At 45.4% G+C, this 26,573-nt stretch overlaps 1 protein-coding gene across 12 annotated transcripts in view; it reads left to right on the top strand.

The window, feature by feature from the left end:
* UNC13B (unc-13 homolog B) overlaps positions 1-26,573 on the top strand; it is a 427,170-nt gene that overhangs the window by 309,403 nt on the left and 91,194 nt on the right. For all 12 annotated transcript variants that reach the window (XM_056547105.1, XM_056547097.1, XM_056547089.1 and 9 more), the window contains 2 exons: positions 14,170-14,339; positions 21,004-21,119. In XM_056547105.1, coding sequence (XP_056403080.1) covers positions 14,170-14,339; positions 21,004-21,119 — 286 coding nt within the window. The remainder of the gene's footprint in view (positions 1-14,169; positions 14,340-21,003; positions 21,120-26,573) is intronic.

The raw sequence follows: 26,573 nt of genomic DNA on the forward strand, positions 1-26,573 counted from the left end.
GGGGCTAATGGGATTTTTTGAGTTATTGGGTCTAACGTTATTATTTAAGTTATTGGGGCTAATGGGATTTTTTGCGTTATTGCGTCTAACGTTGTTATTTAAGTTATTGGGGCTAACGGTATTTTTTGAGTTAATGGGGCTTATTGTAGTTATCGAGTTATTGGGGCTAATGGAATTTTTTGAATTATTGGGATTACAATTTTTCGGGCTACATTTATTTTTACAGCTGGTTTGTAACGCATGAATCTCCTTATCCACTGCTCTTAACCTCCCCCCACAGGACTCCTCTCCACCCACCATTATGTCCTGACCCCTCTCTAACCTATCCATCCCACTGTCTGCTTTCTTTGCTTTATTATCCTCCCCCCACTCACCTAGTTTAAATACTCAGCCACCCCTTCCAGGATTCTCTCCCCCAGCACAGCAGACCCCCTTCCATTCAGGTGCAAATTATCCGTAGAATAGAGTTTGTACCCCAATGAAAAGTCAGCCCAGTGCTCTAAAAACCCAAACCCTTCCCCCTCACACCACGACTCCCGCTGTCTTTCCTGCGATGCGCATGGCACAGGAAGTATTCCAGAGAACACAACCTTAGAGGTCCTTCCCTTCAGCTTGGCACCTAGTTCCTTGTAATTATTCTTCAAGGACCTCCACCTACCATGTATTCTGTCGTTGGTCCCCACATGGACCACGACAGCTGGGTCATCCCCAGCCCCCCCTAGTAATTTGTCCACCCTTTCCACCACATGCCGAACCCTGGCACCAGGGAGACAGCAAACCATTCGGTTGAGGTGGTCTTGGCGACAAATTATTCTATCCGTCTTCCTGATTATAGAGTCCCCTACCACAACTAACTGTCTTGGCCTACCTGCGTTACCATCCCCCACACTACTAGTTGAGCTGTTCCCCCGGCTGTTAGGGAGAACAGTATCCACTAGGGTTGCCATCTCTGATACTGAGGCCCTCGCATCATCGCCCAACTTGGCAATTTTACTTGGGAGATCAGAAGCAGAAGTGACCTTCCTTTTCCTTGCCCCCTTTCCAGTCCCTATAACTACATTAACCCAGCTCCCTACTTGGGCCTCCTGGCTAGTTTCTCCAACCTCCATTTCTACCCCACTAACTGCTTGCTCTGTAAGATTGTCAATCGCCCTCAATGTTGCATTTTGCTCCTCTAGATCTCTAATACGAGCTTCCAGGTGGGCAACATGCTCACATTTGTCACAGCGGTATTCACCCTGAAGCTGCTGCTCCAGAGATGTATACATGTGGCACAATGTGCACTGAAGAAAACCTCCAATCCTGCTGTCCATATCCTTGGTGACAAACAGCTGTTATTAACTATTAAGAAAAACTACTTTTATCAAGGGAGTGTAATACTTACAGTTACAGTGGGTCCTGCTTACAACTCCTGCTTTCTAAACTTCTGCTTATAAAACTTCTCAAATGTAACACTTAATAATACAACACTTTAGAATACAGACCCAGCTGTTGAAAAACTACAACCCCCAAGCGGAAAAACTACAACTCCCAAGCGGAAATTGAAGACTGAGCTGTCAGCAGTGTCAGCAGTGAATGTAATATGTAGGCTGTAGAAGAGGAAATGAGCCAATTGATAACGTCACTGTTATTTGTGCCATAATAAGGCACAAAAATACCGTGACATTTTTTTTGCGAATCAGGATCCAGACAAATGTACTGTGCCAGAGGCAGAGCTCCTGCCATACGGTGCCAGACGCTGAGCCCATGCAGTACAGTGCCAGACGCTGAGCCCATGCTGTACAGTGCCAGACGCTGAGCCCATGCTGTACAGTGCCAGATGCTGTGCCCATGCTGTACAGTGCCAGACGCTGAGCCCATGCTGTACAGTGCCAGACGCTGAGCCCATGCAGTACAGTGCCAGACACTGAGCCCATGCTGTACAGTGCCAGACGCTGAGCCCATGCTGTACAGTGCCAGACGCTGAGCCCATGCAGTACAGTGCCAGACACTGAGCCCATGCTGTACCTTGCCAGACGCTGAGCCCATGCTGTACAGTGCCAGATGCTGTGCCCATGTTGTACAGTGCCAGATGTAGAGCCCATGCTGTACAGTGCCAGATGCAGTGCTCCTTCCATACATTACCAGATGCTGAACCCATGCTGTACAGTGCCAAATGCAGAGCCCATTGCGTACTGTGCCGGATGCAGAGCCCATGCTGTATAGAACTAGATGCAGAGCCCATGTTGAGTCCATACCGTACAGTGCCAAGCGCAAAGCCCATGCTGTACAGTGACATATGCAGAGCCCATGTTGTATAGTGCCAGACGCAGAACCCATACTGTACAGTACCAGACGCAGAATCCATACTGTAAAGTGCCAGACGCAGAACCCATGCCGTACTGTGCCAGAAGCAGAGCCAATACCATACCGTACTGTGCCAGAAGCAGAGCCTATACCATACCGTACTGTGCCAGAAGCAGAGCCCATACCGTACTGTGCCAGAAGCAGAGCCCATACCATACCGTACTGTGCCAGAAGCAGAGCCCATACTGTACTGTGCCAGAAGCAGAGCCCATACCATACCGTACTGTGCCAGAAGCAGAGCCCATACCATACCGTACTGTGCCTGACGCAGAGACCATACCGTACTGTGCCAGACGCAGAGCCCATACCATACTGTACGGTGCCAGAAGCAGAGCCCATGCCGTACTGTGCCAGACGCAGAGCCCACGCCGTACTGTGCCAGACGCAGAGCCCACGCCGTACTGTGCCAGACGCAGAGCCCATGCCGTACTGTGCCAGGCGCAGAGCCCATGCCGTACTGTGCCAGGCGCAGAGCCCATGCCGTACTGTGCCAGGCGCAGAGCCCATGCTGTACAGTGCCATACTCTGAACTCTGTTTCCACTTTACATTCCTGTGCTATTTTTCTTGACCAATAGGTTGACATTACACATAAGTAGGTTTTAACCTCATAATGCTACAAACCTCTTCCTTCTCCCTATCTGTCATTCTACATATGTATGTCCTGTAAAAATGATAAAATATGAATGTATAGTATATGCTGACACTGTACACCGATCTGTTGTATCTCACCGTCATCATTGCAGCCTTGGCCTCCCCTTGTATAATGCTGACTATCCGGCAGGATCTTTATATTCTCACAATGTTTGCTCACCTCTCTCCCAATACTTTCCAGTTTCCTCTGTCCGATCTTAATGATGAGGTCACATAATGTAGGGTTAAGTGGCCGCTCAGTATCTGCCCTCCCCATGTGCTCGGCCTGTGGCAAATAAATTAGAATGTAAGCTCCATTGGACAGGAGATGAGGATGAATATCTTATCAGTAATTGACCTCTCAGTATTCTGGAGTAATCTCCAATAGATTATGTTAGATCCTATATAGTTGTGAGAACATGACAATTAACCCCGTGTATGCTGGATGGTTTTAGATAACCAATGTCCTGGATATACTGATGGAGTGAACATTATATAAATTGTGATAAGAAAACCACTATTGATAACCATGGGGGTAATGTATATAAATGATGAGATTCTATTGCTTCTTGTAGATTTGTATGAGAAAATGACAATTGATAACCATTGGGTATTGTATATAGTGATGAGATGATTGATAACATTGGGTATTGTATATATATAGTGATGAGATGATTGATAACATTGAGTATTGTATATAGTGATGAGATGATTGATAACATTGGGGATTGTATATAGTGATGAGATGATTGATAACATTGGGTATTGTATATAGTGATGAGATGATTGATAACATTGGGTATTGTATATAGTGATGAGATGATTGATAACATTGGGTATTGTATATAGTGATGAGATGATTTATAACATTGGGTATTGTACATAGTGATGAGATGACAATTAAAAACCATTGGGTATTGGGTATAGTGATGAGATGATAATTGATATTGTACTTTGCTATAAGAACATGACAACTGATAACCATTTGGTTTTCCATATATTGATGAGATGACATGACAATTTATGGTGTAAATATTGGTGAAATTGTGAGAAGCAGCAACCATTGGGTGTTGTGTATAGTGACATGACGATGGATCCTGTTTTGTAGCAGACAATGATCAATAACCGTTGTATTGAGTGTATAGTGATGTGTATAGGACAATCTCTTACAGCCATAGTGGATATGCTAAACCCTACAGCCCAATGTCACGCAGGCATAAATGATGTGCTGCACCTTGCAATCCAGTGTGCCACAGACATACTGGATATACTGCACCATACATCATAATGTCGCTCTACATAGTGGATATACCACACCATACACCCTAATGTCCCTCTATATAGTGAATATACCGCACCATACACTCCAAAGTCCTTCTACATAGTGGATATACCGCACCATACACTCCAATGTCCCTCTACATAGTGGATATACCGCACCATACACTAAAATGTCCCTCTACATAGTGGATATACTGCACCATACACTCCAATGTCCCTCTATATACTGGATATACCGCACCATACACTCCAATGTCCCTCTACATAGTGGATATACCGCACCATACACTAAAATGTCCCTCTACATAGTGGATATACCGCACCATACACTCCAATGTTCCTCTACATAGTGGATATACCGCACCATACACTCCAATGTCCCTCTACATAAAGGATATACTGCACCATACACTCCAATGTCCCTCTACATACTGTATATACCGCACCATACACCCTAATGTCCCTCTACATACTGTATATACCGCACCATACACCCTAATGTCCCTCTACATAGTGGATATACCACACCATACACCCTAATGTCCCTCTACATACTGGATATACCGCACCATACACTTCAATGTCCCTCTACATAGTGGATAAACTGCACCATACACCCTAATGTCCCTCTACATACTGGATATACCGCACCATACACCCTAATGTCCCTCTACATAGTGGATATTCCGCACCATACACCCTAATGTCCCTCTACATAGTGGATATATCACACCATACACCCTAATGTCCATCTACATAGTCGATATACCGCACCATACACCCTAATGTCCCTCTACATAGTGGATATACCGCACCATACACCCTAATGTCCCTCTACATAGTGGATATACCGCACCATACACTCCAATGTCCCTCTACATAGTGGATACACCGCACAATACACCCTAATGTTCCTCTACATAGTGGATATACCACACCATACACTCCAATGTCCCTCTACATACTGGATATACCGCACCATACACCCTAATGTCCCTCTACATAGTGGATATACCGCACCATACACTCCAATGTCCCTCTACATAGTGGATATACCGCACAATACACCCTAATGTTCCTCTACATAGTGGATATACCACACCATACACTCCAATATTCCTCTACATACTGGAAATACCGCACCATACACTCCAATGTCCCTCTACATACTGGATATACCACACCATACACCCTAATGTCCCTCTACATACTGGATATACCGCACCATACACTCCAATGTCCCTCTACATAGTGGATATACCACCCCATACACCCTAATGTCCCTCTACATAGTGGATATACCACACCATACACCCTAATGTCCCTCTACATAGTGGATATACCGCACCATACACTCCAATGTCCCTCTACATAGTGGACATACCGCACCATACACTCCAATGTCCCTCTACATAGTGGATATACCGCACAATACACCCTAATGTCGCTCTACATACTGGATATACCGCACCATACACCCTAATGTCCCTCTACATAGTGGATATACCGCACCATACACCCTAATGTCCCTCTACATAGTGGATATACTGCACCATACACCCTAATGTCCCTCTACATAGTGGATATACTGCACCATACACCCTAATGTCCCTCTACATAGTGGATATACTGCACCATACACCTTAATGTCCCTCTACATAGTGGATATACCGCACCATACACCCTAATGTCCCTCTACATAGTGGATATACTGCACCATACACCCTAATGTCCCTCTACATAGTGGATATACTGCACCATACACCCTAATGTCCCTCTACATAGTGGATATACTGCACCATACACCCTAATGTCCCTCTACATACTGGATATACCGCACCATACACCCTAATGTCCCTCTACATACTGGATATACCGCACCATACACCCTAACGTCCCTCTACATACTGGATATACCGCACCATACACCCTAATGTCCCTCTACATAGTGGATATACTGCACCATACACCCTAATGTCCCTCTACATACTGGATATACCGCACCATACACCCTAATGTCCCTCTACATACTGGATATACCGCACCATACACCCTAATGTCCCTCTACATACTGGATATGCCGCACCAGACACCCTAATGTCCCTCTACATACTGGATATACCGCACCATACACCCTAATGTCCCTCTACATACTGGATATGCCGCACCATACACTCCAATGTCCCTCTACATAGTGGATATACCACACCATACACCCTAATGTCCCTCTACATACTGGATATACCGCACCATACACCCTAATGTCCCTCTACATACTGAATATGCCGCACCAGACACCCTAATGTCCCTCTACATACTGGATATACCGCACCATACACCCTAATGTCCCTCTACATACTGGATATACCACACCATACACCCTAATGTCCCTCTACATACTGGATATGCCGCACCATACGCTCCAATGTCCCTCTACATACTGGATATACCGCACCATACACCCTAATGTCCCTCTACATAGTGGATATGCCGCACCATACACCCTAATGTCCCTCTACATACTGGATATGCCGCACCATACACCCTAATGTCCCTCTACATACTGGATATACCGCACCATACACCCTAATGTCCCTCTACATAGTGGATATACCGCACCATACACCCTAATGTCCCTCTACATAGTGGATATACCGCACCATACACCCTAACGTCCCTCTACATAGTGGATATACTGCACCATACACCCTAACGTCCCTCTACATAGTGGATATACCGCACCATACACCCTAATGTCCCTCTACATAGTGGATATACTGCACCATACACCCTAATGTCCCTCTACATACTGGATATACCGCACCATACACCCTAATGTCCCTCTACATACTGGATATACCGCACCATACACCCTAATGTCCCTCTACATAATGGATATACCGCACCATACACCCTAATGTCCCTCTACATACTGGATATACCGCACCAGACACCCTAATGTCCCTCTACATACTGGATATACCGCACCATACACCCTAATGTCCCTCTACATACTGGATATGCCGCACCATACACTCCAATGTCCCTCTACATAGTGGATATACCGCACCATACACCCTATTGTCCCTCTACATACTGGATATACTGCACCATACACCCTAACGTCCCTCTACATAGTGGATATACTGCACCATACACCCTAACGTCCCTCTACATAGTGGATATACTGCACCATACACCCTAATGTCCCTCTACATAGTGGATATACCGCACCATACACCCTAATGTCCCTCTACATACTGGATATACCGCACCATACACTCCAATGTCCCTCTACATACTGGATATACCGCACCATACACCCTAATGTCCCTCTACATAGTGGATATACCGCACCATACACCCTAATGTCCCTCTACATAGTGGATATACCGCACCATACACCCTAATGTCCCTCTACATACTGGATATACCGCACCATACACCCTAATGTCCCTCTACATAGTGGATATACCGCACCATACACTCCAATGTCCCTCTACATACTGGATATACCGCACCATACACCCTAATGTCCCTCTACATAGTGGATATACCGCACCATGCACCCTAATGTCCCTCTACATAGTGGATATACCGCACCATACACTTCAATGTCCCTCTACATAGTGGATATACCGCACCATACACTTCAATGTCCCTCTACATAGTGGATATACCGCACCATGCACCCTAATGTCCCTCTACATAGTGGATATACCGCACCATACACTTCAATGTCCCTCTACATAATGGATATACTGCACCATGCACCCTAATGTCCCTCTACATAGTGGATATACCGCACCATACACTTCAATGTCCCTCTACATAGTGGATATACCGCACCATACACCCTAATGTCCCTCTACATAGTGGATATACCGCACCATACACCCTAATGTCCCTCTACATAGTGGATATACCGCACCATGCACCCTAATGTCCCTCTACATAGTGGATATACCGCACCATACACCCTAATGTCCCTCTACATACTGGATATACCGCACCATACACTCCAATGTCCCTCTACATAGTGGATATACCGCACCATGCACCCTAATGTCCCTCTACATAGTGGATATACCGCACCATACACCCTAATGTCCCTCTACATAGTGGATATACCGCACCATGCACCCTAATGTCCCTCTACATAGTGGATATACCGCACCATACACCCTAATGTCTCTCTACATAGTGGATATACCGCACCATACACCCTAATGTCCCTCTACATAGTGGATATACCGCACCATACACCCTAATGTCCCTCTACATAGTGGATATACCGCACCATGCACCCTAATGTCCCTCTACATAGTGGATATACCGCACCATACACCCTAATGTCCCTCTACATAGTGGATATACCGCACCATACACCCTAATGTCCCTCTACATAGTGGATATACCGCACCATGCACCCTAATGTCCCTCTACATAGTGGATATACCGCACCATACACCCTAACGTCCCACAGAATTCTTAGTTGCAGAAAAGCTGAATGCTTCCATTCACCAATGTAGCAGGTTACAATGTTTCGGCAGTACCATGCAGCCATTGCCAAGTACCCCAATATCTCACAGACATAGTGGGGGAGATTTATCAAAACCTAAGCAGAGGAATAGTTGCCCATAGCAACCAGTCAGATTACTACTTTCATTTTGCACAGGCCTTTTCAAAAATGAAAGCAGCGATCTGATTGGTTGCTATGGGCAACTCAGCAACTTTTCCTCTGCACAGGTCTTCTTCCCCAGAGTCCACAGTCTTTCTGCATTCCGTCTTTTCGTCTCTTTCCCTAATTTGTTGCTCCTGGAGGAGACCAGGCACATATAGAAGAAGCGCTGACCTCGGGGGCTCACATGTCACTTCACATAATCTGCAGCCGATGACTGGAATATCTAAACACAATGTAATCCCCCCTCATCCCCGACCCTCCGCTCCTACGTTATCTCAGACGTTGCTCAGCAACAGCTTGTAAAGTTATCTGAAGATGAGGAGACGTATTGTGTCCCTGCCATCAACCTGGACACCGCGTATAATGGTCACGATTGTCCCTGACGTATCACACCAGTGTTTCCCAACCAGGGTGCCTCCAGCTGTTGCTAAACTATAACTCCCAGCATGCCCGGACAGCCTTTGGCTGTCCGGGCATGCTGGGAGTTGTAGTTTTGCAACAGCTGGAGGCACCCTGGTTGGGAAACAATGTATTAGGGTGCATTCACACCACGTTTTTGCAATACAGTTCCCGTATCAGGTTTTTGATGAAAAACTGATTCCTGAAAACCCGAACTGCAATACAGTTCCCGTATATGTGTTCAATTTGAAAACCTTACGGAACTGTATTGAAAACCGCATACATTGACTCTCCATTGAAAGCCGGATGCCAAAAGATGCATCAGGTTGTGTCCGTTTTGCATCTTGTACGGTTTTATCAGTTTTTTTCCCGTACCCAAAGACGTAGCCTACCATGGTTTTTGACATGGGAGTCAATGGGAACCGATGGTTCCATCCCGTTTGCACCATACGGTTTTTGACTTTTTACAATTTTTTTCTTAAAATTTCAACCAAACAAGTGAAACTTTATTCTTAAGGGAGTGTAAAGTTAAAAACGGATGCAACCGGACATCATTTTTCAAACCTTATATGGATTAAAATTTGTACACACGTTTTGATACTGTTTAGTCAGGTTTTGAGGAATCCGGTTTCCCCTGATATGGGAACTGTATTGCAAAAACGCGGTGTGAACCCAGCCTATACTGTATCAAAACGCGTGTACAAATTTTAAGCCGTATACGGTTTGAAGAATGATGTCCGGTTGCATGTGTTTTTAAAGAAAAAACCATACACGTTTTTAACTTTTCATTCCATTATGAATAAAGTTTCACTTGTTTGATTGAAATTCGAAGAAAAAAAACTGTGCAAAGTCAAAAACCGTATGGTGAAAACCGGATGGAACTGTACGCACATACGGACACACAGACTCACATGTTAAAAAAAAAAAAACCTATACAGTTTAATACAGTTTGTCCACCCGGACCAAAAACTGTGGTAGACTACGGTTTTGGGTATGGTAAAAAAAACGATAAAACTGTACAGGTCTCAAAATGGATGCAACCGAATGCATTGTTTGACATACGGTTTCCAATGGAGAGTCAATGCGTACGGTTTTCAATAGGGTTCCGTACGGTTTTCACATTGAAAAACTTATACGGGAACTGTATTGTAAAAATGTGGTGTGAACCCAGCCTTAGGGTGCATTCACGCCACGTTTTGTACATACGGGTGCCAGATCCGGCAGGGGGAGGGGCAAACAGGATGCTCCCGTACCCCGGCCGGATCAGCCCGTGACTCCATTTACTTTAATGACCCAACCGGAGTCAAACAGTGACTCCGGTTGGCTCAGTTTTGACCCGTATGCGGTTTCCTGACCGGACCTAAAACCGTAGTATACTACGGTTTTAGGTCCGGTCCAAAATCGCATACGGGTCAAAACTGAGCCGACCGCAGTCACCGTTTGACTCCGGTCGGGTCTTAAAGTAAATGGAGTCACGGGCTGATCCGGCCGGGGTACGGGAGCCTCCTGTTTGCCCCTCCCCCTGCCGGATCCATGGTGTGAATGCAGCCTAACAGTGATGTTTTATTCCTTCTCCGGCTCATAGCGCTGCAGTTGGCAGATCACATACTCTCTGGGGAAGATCTATTATTAGTATTTTAGCATATGCATGAATTTATGAGCCAGCAGAATCCGCCAGGTGCATTACACCTATTTTTCTTCCCATTGTTTTATTTTATTTTTATATTAGTTCTCCTAATTTTGTATTATTATTATTATTTTTTTAACCCAAACCCTGATGTACACAAACAGCAGCCTTGACCTGGATACATTTACCAGGAGCACAGAAAAGTGGTCTTATATGCACCAAATAAAATGAGGTGTGCCAAATTCTTGTAATTTCTGATGATTTTGAGGTCATATTTTATATGTTGGAGAGCAGAGGCATACATAAAAATGAGAAGGTCCTTATGGCAAAAATGAGTATGGTCCACCATTGTGGTGTCAGGGTTTTACTACCTCACCTCATGCTGGACAACACTTTTTTTTCACTTTTTTTTAAAGGGGTATTCCTCTGAAAAACATTTTTTTTTTTTTTTAATCAACTGGTGCCAGATTTGTAAATTACTTCTATAAAAAAAAATCTTTATCCTTCCAGTACTTATCAGCTTCTGTATTCTTCACAGGAAGTTCTTTTCTTTTTGAATTTCTTCCCAGTCTGACCACAGTGCTCTCTGCTGACACCTCTTTTTACTTTTTTGAACTGTCCAGAGCAGCATATGTTTGCTATGGGGATTTGCTCCTACTCTGGACAGTTCATAAAATGGACTGAGGTGTCAGCAGAGAGCACTGTAGAACAACACTCTGTGTAGACAGCTCTCTTCCTCGTGCTCCCAAACACCAGCGCATGGACTAGCCGGCAGCGTCCCCGGACCGGATCAGCAGGAACGGAAAGAAATGTCCAGCGCTGGATGCGGTAAAACACAGGCACTTTATTGTAGGATCATCGGATACAAACTTGCATCAGGGCAGAAGCCGACACGTTTCGGACCATTACAGGTCCTTAGTCATGGCATAACACATCAAATAAAATCCAAACTTTAAATCTATTGAAAACATCACGTGTATCATGACATTACACTCTATAGAGATATATGGAAAACATGGCAATGGAATAATGGATCTCCAAACACATAAATTTCAGCAGAAAACCACATTTAAAAAGAGCACTGTGGTCAGACAGAAAAGAAATCCAAAAAGAAAAGAACTTCCTGTGGAACATACAGCAGCTGATCAGTACGAGAAGGATTAAGATTTTTAATAGAAGTTTTACAAATCTGTTTAACTTTCTGGCATCAGTTGATTAAAAAAAAAAAAAAAATTCCAGTGGAGTACCCCTTTAAACTGGCCATGGGTTAGGCCGGATATGGCCCAGTTTGTACTATCACAAGCTCTATCATGCGCTATAGTTGGGGTCCTCTGTGGCCTGTGCATGAGACTCCTCTACGGCTGGTGATCTTCTTCGAGCGGTCCAGGAAGATGTTACGGTAATTTTGGAGCTGGAATGGGATTTACATATTTTATCTCTTCTCCTCTTTGCTTGTCGTCAGCTTTAGATGTATTTTGATGAGTTACAGCCCCCTGGGACGCCGGCCTGCTAAATGCACCTGATCATCCCAACTCGGTCCTGTCTGAGGTTATTTCTTACCAAAGAGAAACCCAGGACTGCAAGCAGCTCCCGCCATGAAGAGCTTGTCTTCCATTAACACTATGCAGGGTGTTTTCTTATATTTATGCTGATTGGTCTTAATATCCCCCCCCCCTCAATGTGGAAAGGCTATAGGGCTACCTAATAGGCTCCTAGGTCTATGTTGCTGTGGGACTGGATGATGGGTATGGACTGTAGAATATACCTGTTCTCCATGTAAGGTGACACACATTCGGATTACTCAATTTCTGTAGTTTTTTGGCCCTTGGAAACGTCAACAAGCAGCTTAAGGTGGGTTCTACCCGTCGCAGGTATCTGTCAGCATTCCGCTAAAATGGGATGCCGACATATACTGCGGCAACTAGAGACTGGAAGCGTCTCTTCCTCTAGAGGGCAAACTACCCACAGGGGGCGTCCTACCTACAGGGGACAAACTACCTACTGGGGGAACTTACATATAGTAGGGAAAACTACCTACAGAGGGGGGTCCTACCAACAGGGGGCATCCTACCTACAAGGGACAAACTACCTACTGGGGGAACATACATATAGTAGGGAAAACTACCTACAGGGGGGCCTTACCTATAGGGGACAAACTACCTACAGAGGGTTCCTACCTACAGGGGACAAACTACCTACTGGGGGAACTTACATATAGTTGGGAAAACTACCTACAGGGGACAAGGTACCTAATGGGGGAACTTACATATGGTTGAGAAAACTACCTAAAAGGGGGGGGGGGAATCCTACCTACATGGGGGGGTCCTACATACAGGGGACAAACTACCTACTGGGGGAACTTACATATAGTTGGGAAAACTACCTACAGGGTGCCGTACCTACTGGGGGTTCCTACTTCTTAAAGGAGGGAAACTACCTACAGTGGGGTCCTACCTAGAGGGGAAAACTATCTACTAGGAAGTCCTACCTACATGTGGAATACATCTTTTAGGATAGGCTCTGCCTTTAGAGGTCAAGCTACATACGGGACGGGGTGGGAAGTGGGATTAAAGAAGTACTCTGGTGTTGTTGTTTTTTTTAACCCAATGTGCCCAGGCTGCCAAGCGAAACAAAACAAACTTTAACTCACCTTCCTACGTTCCCCCCCCCGTTGAGCTGATATTGATGTTCCGTTCTCCGGTCCTTGACTTCTTCCGCTTCCTGTAAGTTGTAGAGTCACATGACGCTCAGCGTATCACCGGCCTCAGGGGGACACTGCTGCAACCAGTGATACGCTGAGCGTCACGTGACTCTTCAACTTACAGGAAGCTGAAGAAGTCGGGAATCAGAGAATGGGACATCGATATCATCGCAACGGGGGAAGGTAGGAAGGTGAGTTAAAGTTTGTTTTGTTTCGCTTAGCAGCCCGAGCACAGAGGGTTAAAAAAAAAAACGCACTGGAATACTTCAAAGCCCTCTCCAGGCTGATCAACACAAACCTGGAGGACTTTGCAATGAGAAATGAAACTTCTGTTTAGGGTAAAGTCAAGTGACCTTTGTGTGTAAAGAATCTGGTCCTGGAATGTTGATACTGTAGTAATAATGGTGAATTGACTTACAAGTCTTCTATACCCGGTTATTACAGTTTGTGCCCTGTACGGTTCAGCACATGGTTAACCCTTTTATTTCTTTCCCTTCCAGCGAGTGCCACAATTCCTCAGATCGGATCAAGGTCCGTGTCTGGGACGAGGACGATGACATAAAATCTCGTGTAAAGCAAAGGCTGAAGAGAGAATCGGATGATTTCCTGGGGCAGACCATCATCGAAGTCCGAACGCTGAGCGGGGAGATGGACGTCTGGTATAACCTGGGTGAGCGTATATAATAACATACATAGTAACATAGTTCATAAGGTTGAAAAAAGACCAGAGTCCATCAAGTTCAACCTATAACCCTAATGAGTCCCTACTGAGTTGATCCAGAGGAGGGCAAAGAACCCTCATAATAGAGGTAAAAATTCCTTCCCGACTCCAAATAGACATGTCTGATATAATAAAGTTATGTGACCTACACCTCCCTGAAGAAATTACATATGAAGGCACCTTTAAAGGGGTATTCCGGCTTTATACATCTTATATAGGAGATAAGATATATGATTTTAAGGATCCCATTCTATGCCGGGTGCTGTTTCTGAGACTGTGACATCACGGCCAACGCGCTCTTGTGACGTCATGCCATGCCCCCTCCATTGATGTCTATGTGAGGGGACCCCTGCGATCTCTGCTGCGGCACCCCAGACATCCGGCGCACGGAGCGAACTTCATCACGGTCACGCCCCGCTCGTGGCGTCACAACACGCCCCCCCTCCATTCATGTCTGTGGGAGGGGGCGTGACGGCCGTGACACCCCCTTTAACAGACATGAATGGAGGGGGTGTGACGTGGCGTGGCAGTGACATCACCTCTCGGTCTTGGAGACAGCGCTCGGCACAGGATGTCGGGGGCTGCACAGAGATCGCGAGGGTTCCCTGGTGTGGGACCCCTGCGATCATACATCTTATCCCCTATCCTTTGGATAGGGGATAAGATGTATAAAGCCGGAATACCCCTTTAAAGAAAGAGAGTTTACTAAAACCACAGGACCCAAAATGATTATTTAAGGGTATATCACCCTATGGTGCTGTGCACATTGTAAGGGTTTAAAAGATTTATTGCTACACAAATGCTAATACAATAAGGGTATAACAGTGGATGGCAGAGGCAGAGAGGGCCCTGCCCGCGAGGGCTTACAATCTACAAAACCTAATAGTATAAATGAAGTGCTGCGCTTGGCTCCATCTGCCCCATAGGGTTGAATGTAACAGCAGCACTGCTGCATTCATATGAGGGCACATGAGATCCCAATTCTCATGATCGGTGGGGGCCATAAGCAATGCAAATAGGTAATAAAAGGTGCTTGTGGCAAATATATGTGAGCTATATGAAAATTATATACACATCAAGTATCACATGGATAAACAGCAGCAATATATAATCATATACAATCTGGCATAACGTGGGTGAGCGGCAGATCTGTATAATCCGGTGTGCCCTATAATCATATATACATCTGGTAAAACCAGGCTGATTAGTGGTTATATATAATTGTATACACATATGGTACAGTATACGAGTACATCTAGTCATTTATCCATCTGCTATATCAGGGGTGAGCAGCAGTTGTAGGTCTTGTATAACCTGGGTATGATGTGGCGATTACATATACCAGTGTTACCCAACCAGGGTGCCTGCAGCTGTTGCGAAACTACAACTCCCAGCATGCCCGGACAGCCAAGGCTGTCCGGGAACGCTCAGAGTTGTAGTTTCGCAACAGCTGGAGGCACCCTGGTTGGGAAAACGGACTTATACACTCATACCTCTTTGGGACAATCACCCAAAATTGCATTGACATGTGATTTTCTAGTGGGGGTGCTCTTCTCAAAGAATAGGGCCACAATGCATAACGTATGTTGGATTAAAAAATCCATATTAACTGATGTGGTCTTCTCAAAGAGGTGGTCTTTTGGAGATGTTTTACGATAATTGTATACATTGCCTTGCATAAGTATTCAACAGTAATCAGGGTGATGGGCAGTGTTGGGTTATGATGGTGAGCTCAGGGTGATGTGCAGTGTTGGGTTATGATGGTGTGCTCAGGGTGATGTGCAGTGTTGGGTTATGATATTGTGCTCAGGGTGAGGGGCAGTGTTGGGTTATGATGATGAGCTCAGGGTGATGGGCAGTGTGGGGTTATGATGTGTGATCATGGTGATGGGTAGTGTTGGGTGTGATGATGTGCTCAGGGCTATGGGCAGTGTTGGGTGTGATGGTGTACTCAGGGTGATGGGCAGTGTTGGGTGTGATGGTGTACTCAGGGTGATGGGCAGTGTTGGGTGTGATGGTGTACTCAGGGTGATGTGCAGTGTTAGGTGTGATAGTGTGCTCAAGGTGATGGGCAGTGTTGGGTGTGATGGTGTGCTCAGGGTGAATGGCAGTGTTGGGTTTTGATGATGAGCTCAGGGTGATGGGCAGTGTTGGGTGTGATGGTGAGCTCAGGGTGATGGGCAGTCTTGTGTGTTATGGTGTGCTCAGGATGATGGGCAGTGTTGGGTTAGGATGGTGTGATCCGGGTGATGGGCAGTGTTGGGTGTGATGGTGTGCTCAGGGTGATGGGCAGTGTTGGGTGTGACGGTGTCCTCAGGGTGATGGGCAGTGTTTGGTGTGATGGTGAGCTCAGGGTGATGGGTAGTCTTGGGTGTGATGGTGTGCTCAGGATGATGGGCAGTGTTGGGTTAGGATGGTGTGATCAGGGTGATGGGCAGTGTTGGGTGTGATGGTGTGCTCAGGATGATGGGCAGTGTTGGATTAGGATGGTGTGCTAAGGGCAATGGGCAGTGTTGGGTGTGATGGTGTGCTCAGGGTGATGGGCAGTGTTGGGTGTGACGGTGTGCTCAGGGTGATGGGCAGTGTTTGGTGTGATGGTGTGCTCAGGGTGATGGGCAGTCTTGGGTGTGATAGTGTGCTCAGGGTAATGGTCAGTGTTGGGTTAGGATGGTGTGATCAGGGTGATGGGCAGTGTTGGGTTAGGATGGTGAGCTCAGGGTGATGTGCAGTGTTGGGTGTGATGGTGTGCTCAGGGTGATGTGCAGTGTTGGGTTATGATATTGTGCTCAGGGTGAGGGGCAGTGTTGGGTTATGATGATGAGCTCAGGGTGATGGGCAGTGTGGGGTTATGATGTGTGATCACGGTGATGGGTAGTGTTGGGTGTGATGATGTGCTCAGGGCTATGGGCAGTGTTGAGTGTGATAGTGTGCTCAGGGTGATGGGCAGTGTTGGGTGTGATGGTGTACTCAGGGTGATGGGCAGTGTTGGGTGTGATGGTGGGCTCAGGGTGATGTGCAGTGTTAGGTGTGATAGTGAGCTCAGGGAGATGGGCAGTGTTGGGTGTCATGGTGTGCTCAGGGTGATGGGCAGTGTTGAGTGTGCTCAAGGTGATGGGCAGTGTTGGGTGTGATGGTGTGCTAAGTGTGATGGGCAGTGTTGAGTGTGCTCAAGGTGATGGGCAGTGTTGGGTGTGATGGTGTGCTAAGTGTGATGGGTAGTGTTGGCTGTGATGGTGAGCTCAGGGTGATGGGCAGTCTTGGGTGTGATGGTGTGCTCAGGGTAATGGGCAGTGTTGGGTTAGGATGGTGTGCTCAGGGTGATGGGCAGTGTTGGGTTTTGATGGTGAGCTCAGGGTGATGGGCAGTGTTGGGTGTGATGGTGAGCTCAGGGTGATGGGCAGTCTTGAGTGTGATGGTGTGCTCAGGGTAATGGGCAGTGTTGGGTTAGGATGGTGTGCTAAGGGTGATGGGCAGTGTTGGGTGTGATGGTGTGCTAAGGGTGATGGGCAGTGTTGGGTTAGGATGGTGTGCTCAGGGTGATGGGAAGTGTTGGGTGTGATCGTGAGATCAGGATGATGGGTAGTGTTGGTTGTGATGGTGTGCTAAGGGTGATGGGCAGTGTTGGGTTAGGATGGTGTGCTCAGGGTGATGGGCAGTGTTGGGTGTGATGGTGTGCTAAGGGTGATGGTCAGTGTTGGGTGTGATGGTGTGCTAAGGGTGATGGGCAGTGTTGGGTGTGATGGTGTGCTAAGGGTGATGGTCAGTGTTGGGTTAGGATGGTGTGCTCAGGGTGATGGGCAGTGTTGGGTGTGATGATGTTCTAAGGGTGATGGTCAGTGTTGGGTGTGATGGTGTGCTAAGGGTGATGGGCAGTGTTGGGTGTGATGGTGTGCTAAGGGTGATGGTCAGTGTTGAGTTTCCTCCACACATAGCTTTTTGCACTTAGGCTTTAAAGTTCATTTTTGGTCTCATCTGACCAAAGAACCTTTCTCCACACATTTTCTGTGTCTCCCACGTGGCTTATGGCCAACTACTAACTGGATTTCTTGTGGCTCATATTCTTTCTTCTTACCACTCTTCTTCCATAAAGACCGAATTTGTGGAGTACACGACTAATAGTTGTCCTGTGGACAGATTCTCCCACCTCAGCTGTTAATCTTTACAGCTCCTCCACAGTTACCATGGGCTTCTTGGTTGCTTCTCTGATTAATTTTCTTCTTGCCCAGCTTGTTAGTTTGGGTGGATGGCCTTGTCTTGGTAGGATTATGGTTGTACCATATTTTTTCAGTTTTCCGATGGTGAATTTTTTGGTACTTCGTGAGATGTTCAAAGCTTAGTGTATATATATATATATATATATATATATATATATATATATATATATATATATATATAAAAGGAAGATCAGGGCAGCACTCCAATAACGTGAAAAAAGGTAAAATTTATTCCATCAAAACAATGTGCAAAACAGCAGCGACGTTTCGATCCTCTCCAGGATCTTTTTCAAGCTTGAAAAAGATCCTGGAGAGGATCGAAACGTCGCTGCTGTTTTGCACATTGTTTTGATGGAATAAATTTTACCTTTTTTCACGTTATTGGAGTGCTGCCCTGATCTTCCTTTTTTTATATTTGGATGAATCGTTGGACTTGATCCTTTCACAGGTTGCCTGCACCTTCCCTTTTTTATCTTTCGGATTTTAGAGTGCTGTTGCTCCTTTGCTTTTTGTATATATATATATATATATATTATTTTATTTATAACCTGACCCTGCTTTATACTTCTCTTGGTCTTCTTGCTGCTGTTTGTTCAGTAACGCTCTATAACAAACTCTGAGGCCTTTGCAGAACAGGTGCATTTGTACTGAAATTAAAAAGCACACAGTTTAAGCCTATTTCATAGACTTCAGATCTTTGTTAGGGGTTTGTAAATATTTTGGAAATACATGTAAACCCCTAAAACCCTCCCCCCCAACAGCCCCCCCCCCCCCCCCCCACCTACACCACCTATGTTTTTGTTGGTCGATTACATAAAATCCCAATAAAATAAATGTGGTTATTCCATGCCAAAATGTAGGAAAGTTTAAGGGGGTGTTAAGTACACTGAATATAGATGATCATAAATACAGCCGTTCATCCTGATCTTCCTGGTACATGATAAGAACCTTTCACAGACCAAGCAGTCAGCTAGAGTAGAAATTTACGTGATCTTCTTTTCAGGTCTGGCTCAAAGGTGAATAATAAATAATTCTGGAGTGTTTTCTGCCGATGCGCCACCTTACGTGCAGTAGGTGACCCCGCTGTTAATGACTGGTATTCGCCGCTCTCCTGGATGAGATGTCGGCAGGGGATATCAGACTGGGAGCGCTTCATCTGCTCATTAGGGAGTTGTGGGATCTCATTGTGTTGTCACCCGCCCGCAGACACCCAGAATCCTCTTGTTCCTGTCTCTGACAGATGCAGCGTGCGCACCATTAAAATCTGCCCTTCTTTACCTAATGAGATGTTTGGCTTCACACATCAGTTTGGGGAACACCTAATGAGCATTAGATAGTATTTTCCAGTATTTTGGCTCTAGACAAGTGTTTTCCGACCAGGGTGCCTCCAGCTGTTGCAAAATTACAACTCCCAACATGCCCGGACAGCCATCGGCTGTCCGGACATGCTGGGTGTTGTAATTTTGCAACAGCAAGAGCACCCTGATTGGAAACACTTCTCTAGACTGTAAGATGCTCCCCATAACAGTGTGTTATCCACAGATCCCCATAACAGTGTGTCATCTACAGATCCCCCATAACAGTGTGTCATCTACAGATCCCCCATAACAGTGTGTCATCTACAGATCCCCCATAACAGTGTGTCAGCTACAGATCCCCCATAAGTGTGTCAGCTACAGATCCCCCATAACAGTGTGTCATCTACAGTTCCCCCATAACAGTGTGTCATCTACAGTTCCCCCATAACAGTGTGTCATTTACAGATCTCCGATAACAGTGTGTCATCTACAGATCCCCCATAACAGTGTGTCATCTACAGATCCCCATAACAGTGTGTCATCTACAGATACCCCATAACAGTGTGTCATCTACAGATCCCCCATAACAGTTTGTCATCTACAGATCCCCCATAACAGTGTGTCATCTACAGATCCCCCATAACAGTGTGTCATCTACAGATCCCCCATAACAGTGTGTTTTCTACAGATCCCCCATAACAGTGTGTTTTCTACAGATCCCCCATAACAGTGTGTTTTCTACAGATCCCCCATAACAGTGTGTTTTCTACAGATCCTCCATAACAGTGTGTTATCTACAGATCCCCCTTAACAATGTGTCATCTACAGATCCCCCATAACAGTGTGTTATCTACAGATCCTCCATAAGTGTGCCATCTACAGATCCCCCATAACAATGTGTTATTATAATAAGGGCAGCCCATATATCTAGGTTCCCTCTGCCCTCGTTCTTTGCCCCAGTAAATTGGCCATACTGTACTGTACTGTACGTCTCTTAATCCCAAGGGCTGAATGACCGGACCCGCTGTGACTAAATCGTATCGTGTATATGTCACCGGTTTCGTATTGCTTGGTGACGTTGTATTTTTGTATCCTCCACAGAGAAGAGAACAGACAAGTCGGCCGTCTCCGGTGCTATTCGCCTACAGATTAACGTTGAGATTAAAGGAGAAGAGAAAGTGGCGCCATACCATGTCCAGTACACGTGTCTGCATGAGGTGAGTGCTCAGGGGTGGACAATTTTGCTTCCCAGGATAAAAAGGCATTCGTTTAAAGGGTGCAGCGCCGGAGGCTCGTGACGTCATGGCCACACCCCCTCAATGCAAGTCTATGGGAGGGGGCGTGACGGCCGTCACGCCCCCTCCCATAGACTTGCATTGAGGGGACATGGCCGTGGCGTCACGAGCCTCCGTGCATCGGATGTCTGGGGTGCCGCAGCCGAGATCGTGGGGGTCCCCAGCGGCGGGACCCCCGCGATCAGACATCTTATCCCCTATCCTTTGGAGCTGGATCTCAGCTTCCGGGACCCTTGTGATGGGGATCGGAAAAAATAATAATTATTGGACAGGGATGTGCGTGAAATTGGTTATCATCCAGCCCCAAAGAAAAACGTGTCCTCTGTCCACAGGATAGGGGGTAATAAGTGTCTGATCAGAAGGGAGGGAGGTCCTGCCACCGGAGTCCTAGCTCTCCCATCTGCATGCAACTAAGAGATCCAGGGCCACATTCTGAACATTGCAGGATGAGTCCGACCGCTGGAATAGGCAATACGTTTTTCCTTTTTTTTTTTGGCTGGATAGACTCTTTAATGCACATGCATTGTCTATGGAAGTGCAGGAGATTCCTAAGCGCAGCAGTCTCTTATCTCTGGCACTCCCTTAGAAAGTGCATGGAGCATGAAGGGGTTGACTGGTGAAAACTATCTTATCCCCTATCCACAGGATAGGAGATAAGAAGCTAATCGCCATGGGGACAACTACTGGGACCCCCCGCGATCCCCAGAATGGGACCCCAGCTCTGTGAAAAGCTCCATTCATTTCTTTGGGAGCGACAAAGGAACCAGAGGACAGCACTTGGGCATCCCCTATGGTCCCATAGAAATGAATGGGGCACTTGCCGTCTGCAGCACGTGCTTCTCACTGAGAGCTGGGGTCTAGTTCTGGAGATCGCGTGGGGGTCCCAGAAGTCAGACCCCCCCCCTCACAATTAGTTACTCATTCCTTATCCTGTCGATATGGAATACGTAGTTTTTTCCAGACATCCCCTTAAACCCCTTAACGACGCCGGACATAAATGTACGTCCTGGTGATGTGGTACTTAACGCACCAGGAAGCACATTTACGTCCTATACATAACCGCGACTGCAACAAACCCAGAAATAATGTACAAATGGAAGCACACCAAGGGTATTCAATTAATTCAAAAATATAACAATCTTTATTAGGAGCACATGATTGACATAGCAGAAAAAACAACAATAATGACAGACACAGAAAAATAAAAACCACTTAAAAAGGCCCGTAACGGGCCACACCACACAAATGAGACATGGTATGTGTCTCATCCGGACCAGGGCTGAAACAATGTGGCTCACCTACCAAAATAAGAATAATTGCAGTACAAGATGCCCCCGTCTGACCTAGATCACACAAACTAACCGTAAAGTGTCATGTGCAAATTGAACCTATATATAGAGGTATCACAATGGATATCAGACAATGACATGCGGTTCATCTGGAAATAAAGTGCCAAGCAAACAATAATTATAAAAAATATTAAATGAACTAAAGATGCCAGCAAGAAATAAATACGTGAGGTCAGATAGGAGGCAAAGCCTGCATGAAGTGGGAGCAAATGTTACCCATATGCCCGGTCCGAAAAACCTCCACGTGTTCCGTCACTGAGTGACTTCCTCAGGAGTGTCAGGATGGAAAGAACTTCACAAATTTCTCTGTAGTATATCTGTAGTTTACAGCAGCTGATAAGTACTAGAAGCGTTAAGATTTTTTAATAGAAGTGATTTACAAATCAATTTAACTTTCTTGCACCAGTTGATTTGAAAACATTTTTTTTTCACTATAGTTCCCCTTTAATGTAAAGGTGAAACCTTATGTCAGCAATGCAAGGACCTGTGCACAACAGTTTTTTCCCCTTTGCATCTGAGGGAACCCCTAGGTTTTGGACATGGCTGGTGCAAGGTTTTTCGCCACCCTATGCAAAAGCTACTTTTGCCACCCCCTTGACTTTCCCCATTGGCTTGCCCTTTGACACACCCCACCTTATTACTGGGATGACACACTGTAACAAGACCCCTCCTCATGTAGGCAAGTGGTTTGGATACTAAGTGTCTAACTTTCTTGTGGCAGGCAGATCGGCACCCCCAATCAAGAGGGCGCTCTAGGCGGCTGCCTATTTTGCCTATAGGCAGAGCCGGCCCTTGTTTTGGATGCCTTATTTTGATTCTAAAAAAGCACATATCTGCCAATGCTTTGGGTGCTGATATATATGTTTATTTAATGGATTTATTTATAATGTATAATGGAGTGTGTTTTTGCAGCAGAATGCATTTGGACGCTTGAAATTCCATTATCCGCTCTTATAAGAGACGGCTGGTATCAGTCATAAATATGGATGCAAGGTTATTGTGTAGGAGTCACGAACCTTGATATATATAACAGAAAATCCTCATTATGGGTCCCGCTCATCATTCTGTGGTAGCACTGCCGTCAGCGCTTCTCCAGCATGAAATGGGTGATAACAGGGAGCAGTAGATTGCATTCACCTGTCGGCTTCTACCCAGCCTGAGATATCTGATGAAATAGATGAATTCCTTCATAGTGAAGAGCGGCCGCACATACAAAACATGGCAGAGCACAGGGGGAGAAGGGAGACATGAGCGGTGAGTTTGCTCATAAATTGTGCCGCAAAGTAGAACTGTACAGAACATACAAAATACAGGGAGCTGGACATAATAAGGCAGCTCGGTTCTAATGAGCTTATTGCCCTTTTAAGGGGTACTCCCGTGGAATCAACTGGTGCCAGAAAGTTAAACAGATTACTTCTATTGAAAAAACGTAATCCTCCTAGTACTTATTAGCTGCTGAATGCTACAGAGGAAATTATTTTCTTTTTGGAACACAGAGCTCTCTGCTGACATCATGACCACAGTGCTCTCTGCTGACATCTCTGTCCATTTTAAGGACTGTCCAGAGTAGGAGAAAATCCCCATAGAAAACATATGCTGCTTTGGACAGTTCCTAAAATGGACAGAGATGTCAGCAGAGAGCACTGTGGTTGTGATGTCAGCAGAGAGCACTGTGGTTGTGATGTCAAGAGAGAGCTCTGTGTTCCACAAAGAAAATAATTTCCTCTGTAGTATTCAGCAGCTAATAAGTACTGGAAGAATTCATATTTTTTAATAGAAGTAATTTACAAATCTGTTTAAATCAACTGGTGCCAGAAAGTTAAAGACAAAAAAAAAAGTTTTCCACTGGAGTACCCTTTTAACCTTTTTTCTTTTAAATCAACTGGTGCCAGAAAGTTAAACATATTTGTAAATTACTTCTATTAAAAAATCTTAATCCTTCCAGTACTTATTGGCTGCTGAATGCTACAGAGGAAATTCCTTTCTTTTTAGAACACTGATGACATCACGAGCACAGTGCTCTCTGCTGACATCTCTGTCCATTTTAGCAACCGTGCATAGCAGATGTATGCTAAGGGCAGCATGGTGGCTCAGTGGTTAGCACTGCTGCCTTGCAGTGCTGGGGCCTTGGTTCAAATCCCACTAAGGACAACAATAAATAAAGACATATTATTATTATTATTATAATAACGTCAGCAAAGAGCACTGTGCTTGTGATGTCATCAGAGAGCATTCCAAAAAGAAAAGAATTTCCTCTGTAGTATTCAGCAGCTAATAAGTACAGGAAGGATTACGAATTTTTTAATAGAAGTAATTTACAAATCTGTTTACAAAACTTTCAGGAGCCAGTTGATTTAAAAGAAAAAAGGTTTTCACCGGAGTACCCCTTTAATTCTCACAATCTGCTCACTTGCACGCTGCCTTTTCAGCAGTGTACCGGAGCATTTGATGTCACTTTATGTATGATAATAGCAGATGCTACATAAGTGCTGTGTATTTATTGAGACAAGAACATTGTGTATATATCAGAGTACATGCAGTCATTGGTGTATATACACTGTGAAGGTCATCCATAACTATACAGCGAGCCGCAGTCCTTTAGATGAGCTCCGCACCCACCGCCGAGCTTCTGTAAACAAAGCGCTTTACAGCCAGCGGGGTGAGATGGATGCTAATGGCGCTGAGAGGCCAATTATATGTAAATTATTGTAATTCTGGGGACTGGACCTGACTTCACATCATGAGCTCTATTATTCCGAAGCTCCATCACAGAGCCCCCCTATGGAGTGCAGCACGACCGCGTCACCAGTTGTTAGTATCAAAGAGTCATTACCGTTCATTAAGAGGTTAAAGAGGGTTCTGCGGACTAAAGCGCGGCGGCGTTCTTACAAAAACAGCTGTCAACAGGTTATGTGTGGTATTCACTGTAATTGAGCCCAGTTGCAATACCATACACAACCTGTGGACAGGTGTGGTGTGTTTTCAGAAAGACGGTCTTTTTTTCTAATCCTGGACTTCCTTTTTAAAGGGGTACTCCGCTGCTCAGCATTTGGAACAAACTGTTCCGAACGCTGGAGTCGGGAGCTTGTGACGTCATAGCCCCACCCCATCATGATGTCACACCCTGCCACCCTCAATGCAAGTCTATGGGAGGGGGCGTGACGGCTGTCACGCCCCCTTCCATAGACTTGCATTGAGGGGGTGGAGTGTGACATAGTGAGGGGCAGGGTTATGGCGTCACGAGCTCCCGGCGCCGGCTCCAGCGTTCGGAACAGTTTGTTCCAAACACTGAGCAGCGGAGTACCCCTTTAAAGAAGCCACCCAGGATTTTTTATATAGTGCAGCTTAGGCTATTATTAGAAATAATGGTAGAAGTAGAGGTTCTTGTGCTTACCTTTTTTAAATGATGTGGCAAGCGTGAGTTTTCAGCAATACTGATTCCTATTTCAAAACACAAATGATTTCCTAATGCTACATTTACAATAAATGATCTGGCTTTGCAAAGAAAGGGGGTGGAGTCTCATTACTGTAATATACCCACCTATTCACCTGGCTAGACTAGACTCCAGAAACCTAGACTGCTGAGAAGTGGTGTCAGTTCACACTGCATACAGTTTTAATGCGTTTTCTTATTGGAAGTCATATTTTAGAGAAATATTGCCATGAGGTGAAAGTGATTTTGACCTGAATTACCATTTGCTGTGTTTTTTAAAGAAAGAAGCAGTATACAGATAGAGGTCAAGGGGAGGTGCAGATCTACTATATATTATGATCCCATGGGGATAGCAGCGGCAGTATACAGATAGAGCTGAAGGCAAGGTGCATAGCCACGTTATTAATCATGATCCCATAGAGATAGCAGCAGCAGTATACAGATAGAACTGTAGGGGAGGTGTATAACTACTATATATCCTGATCACATAGGGATAGCAGCAGCAGTATACAGATAGAACTGTAGGGGAGGTGTATAACTACTATATATCCTGATCACATAGGGATAGCAGCAGCAGTATACAGATAGAACTGT

This window comes from Hyla sarda, chromosome 1 (assembly GCF_029499605.1).
Source record: "Hyla sarda isolate aHylSar1 chromosome 1, aHylSar1.hap1, whole genome shotgun sequence".
Classification (NCBI taxonomy): Eukaryota; Metazoa; Chordata; class Amphibia; order Anura; family Hylidae; genus Hyla; species Hyla sarda.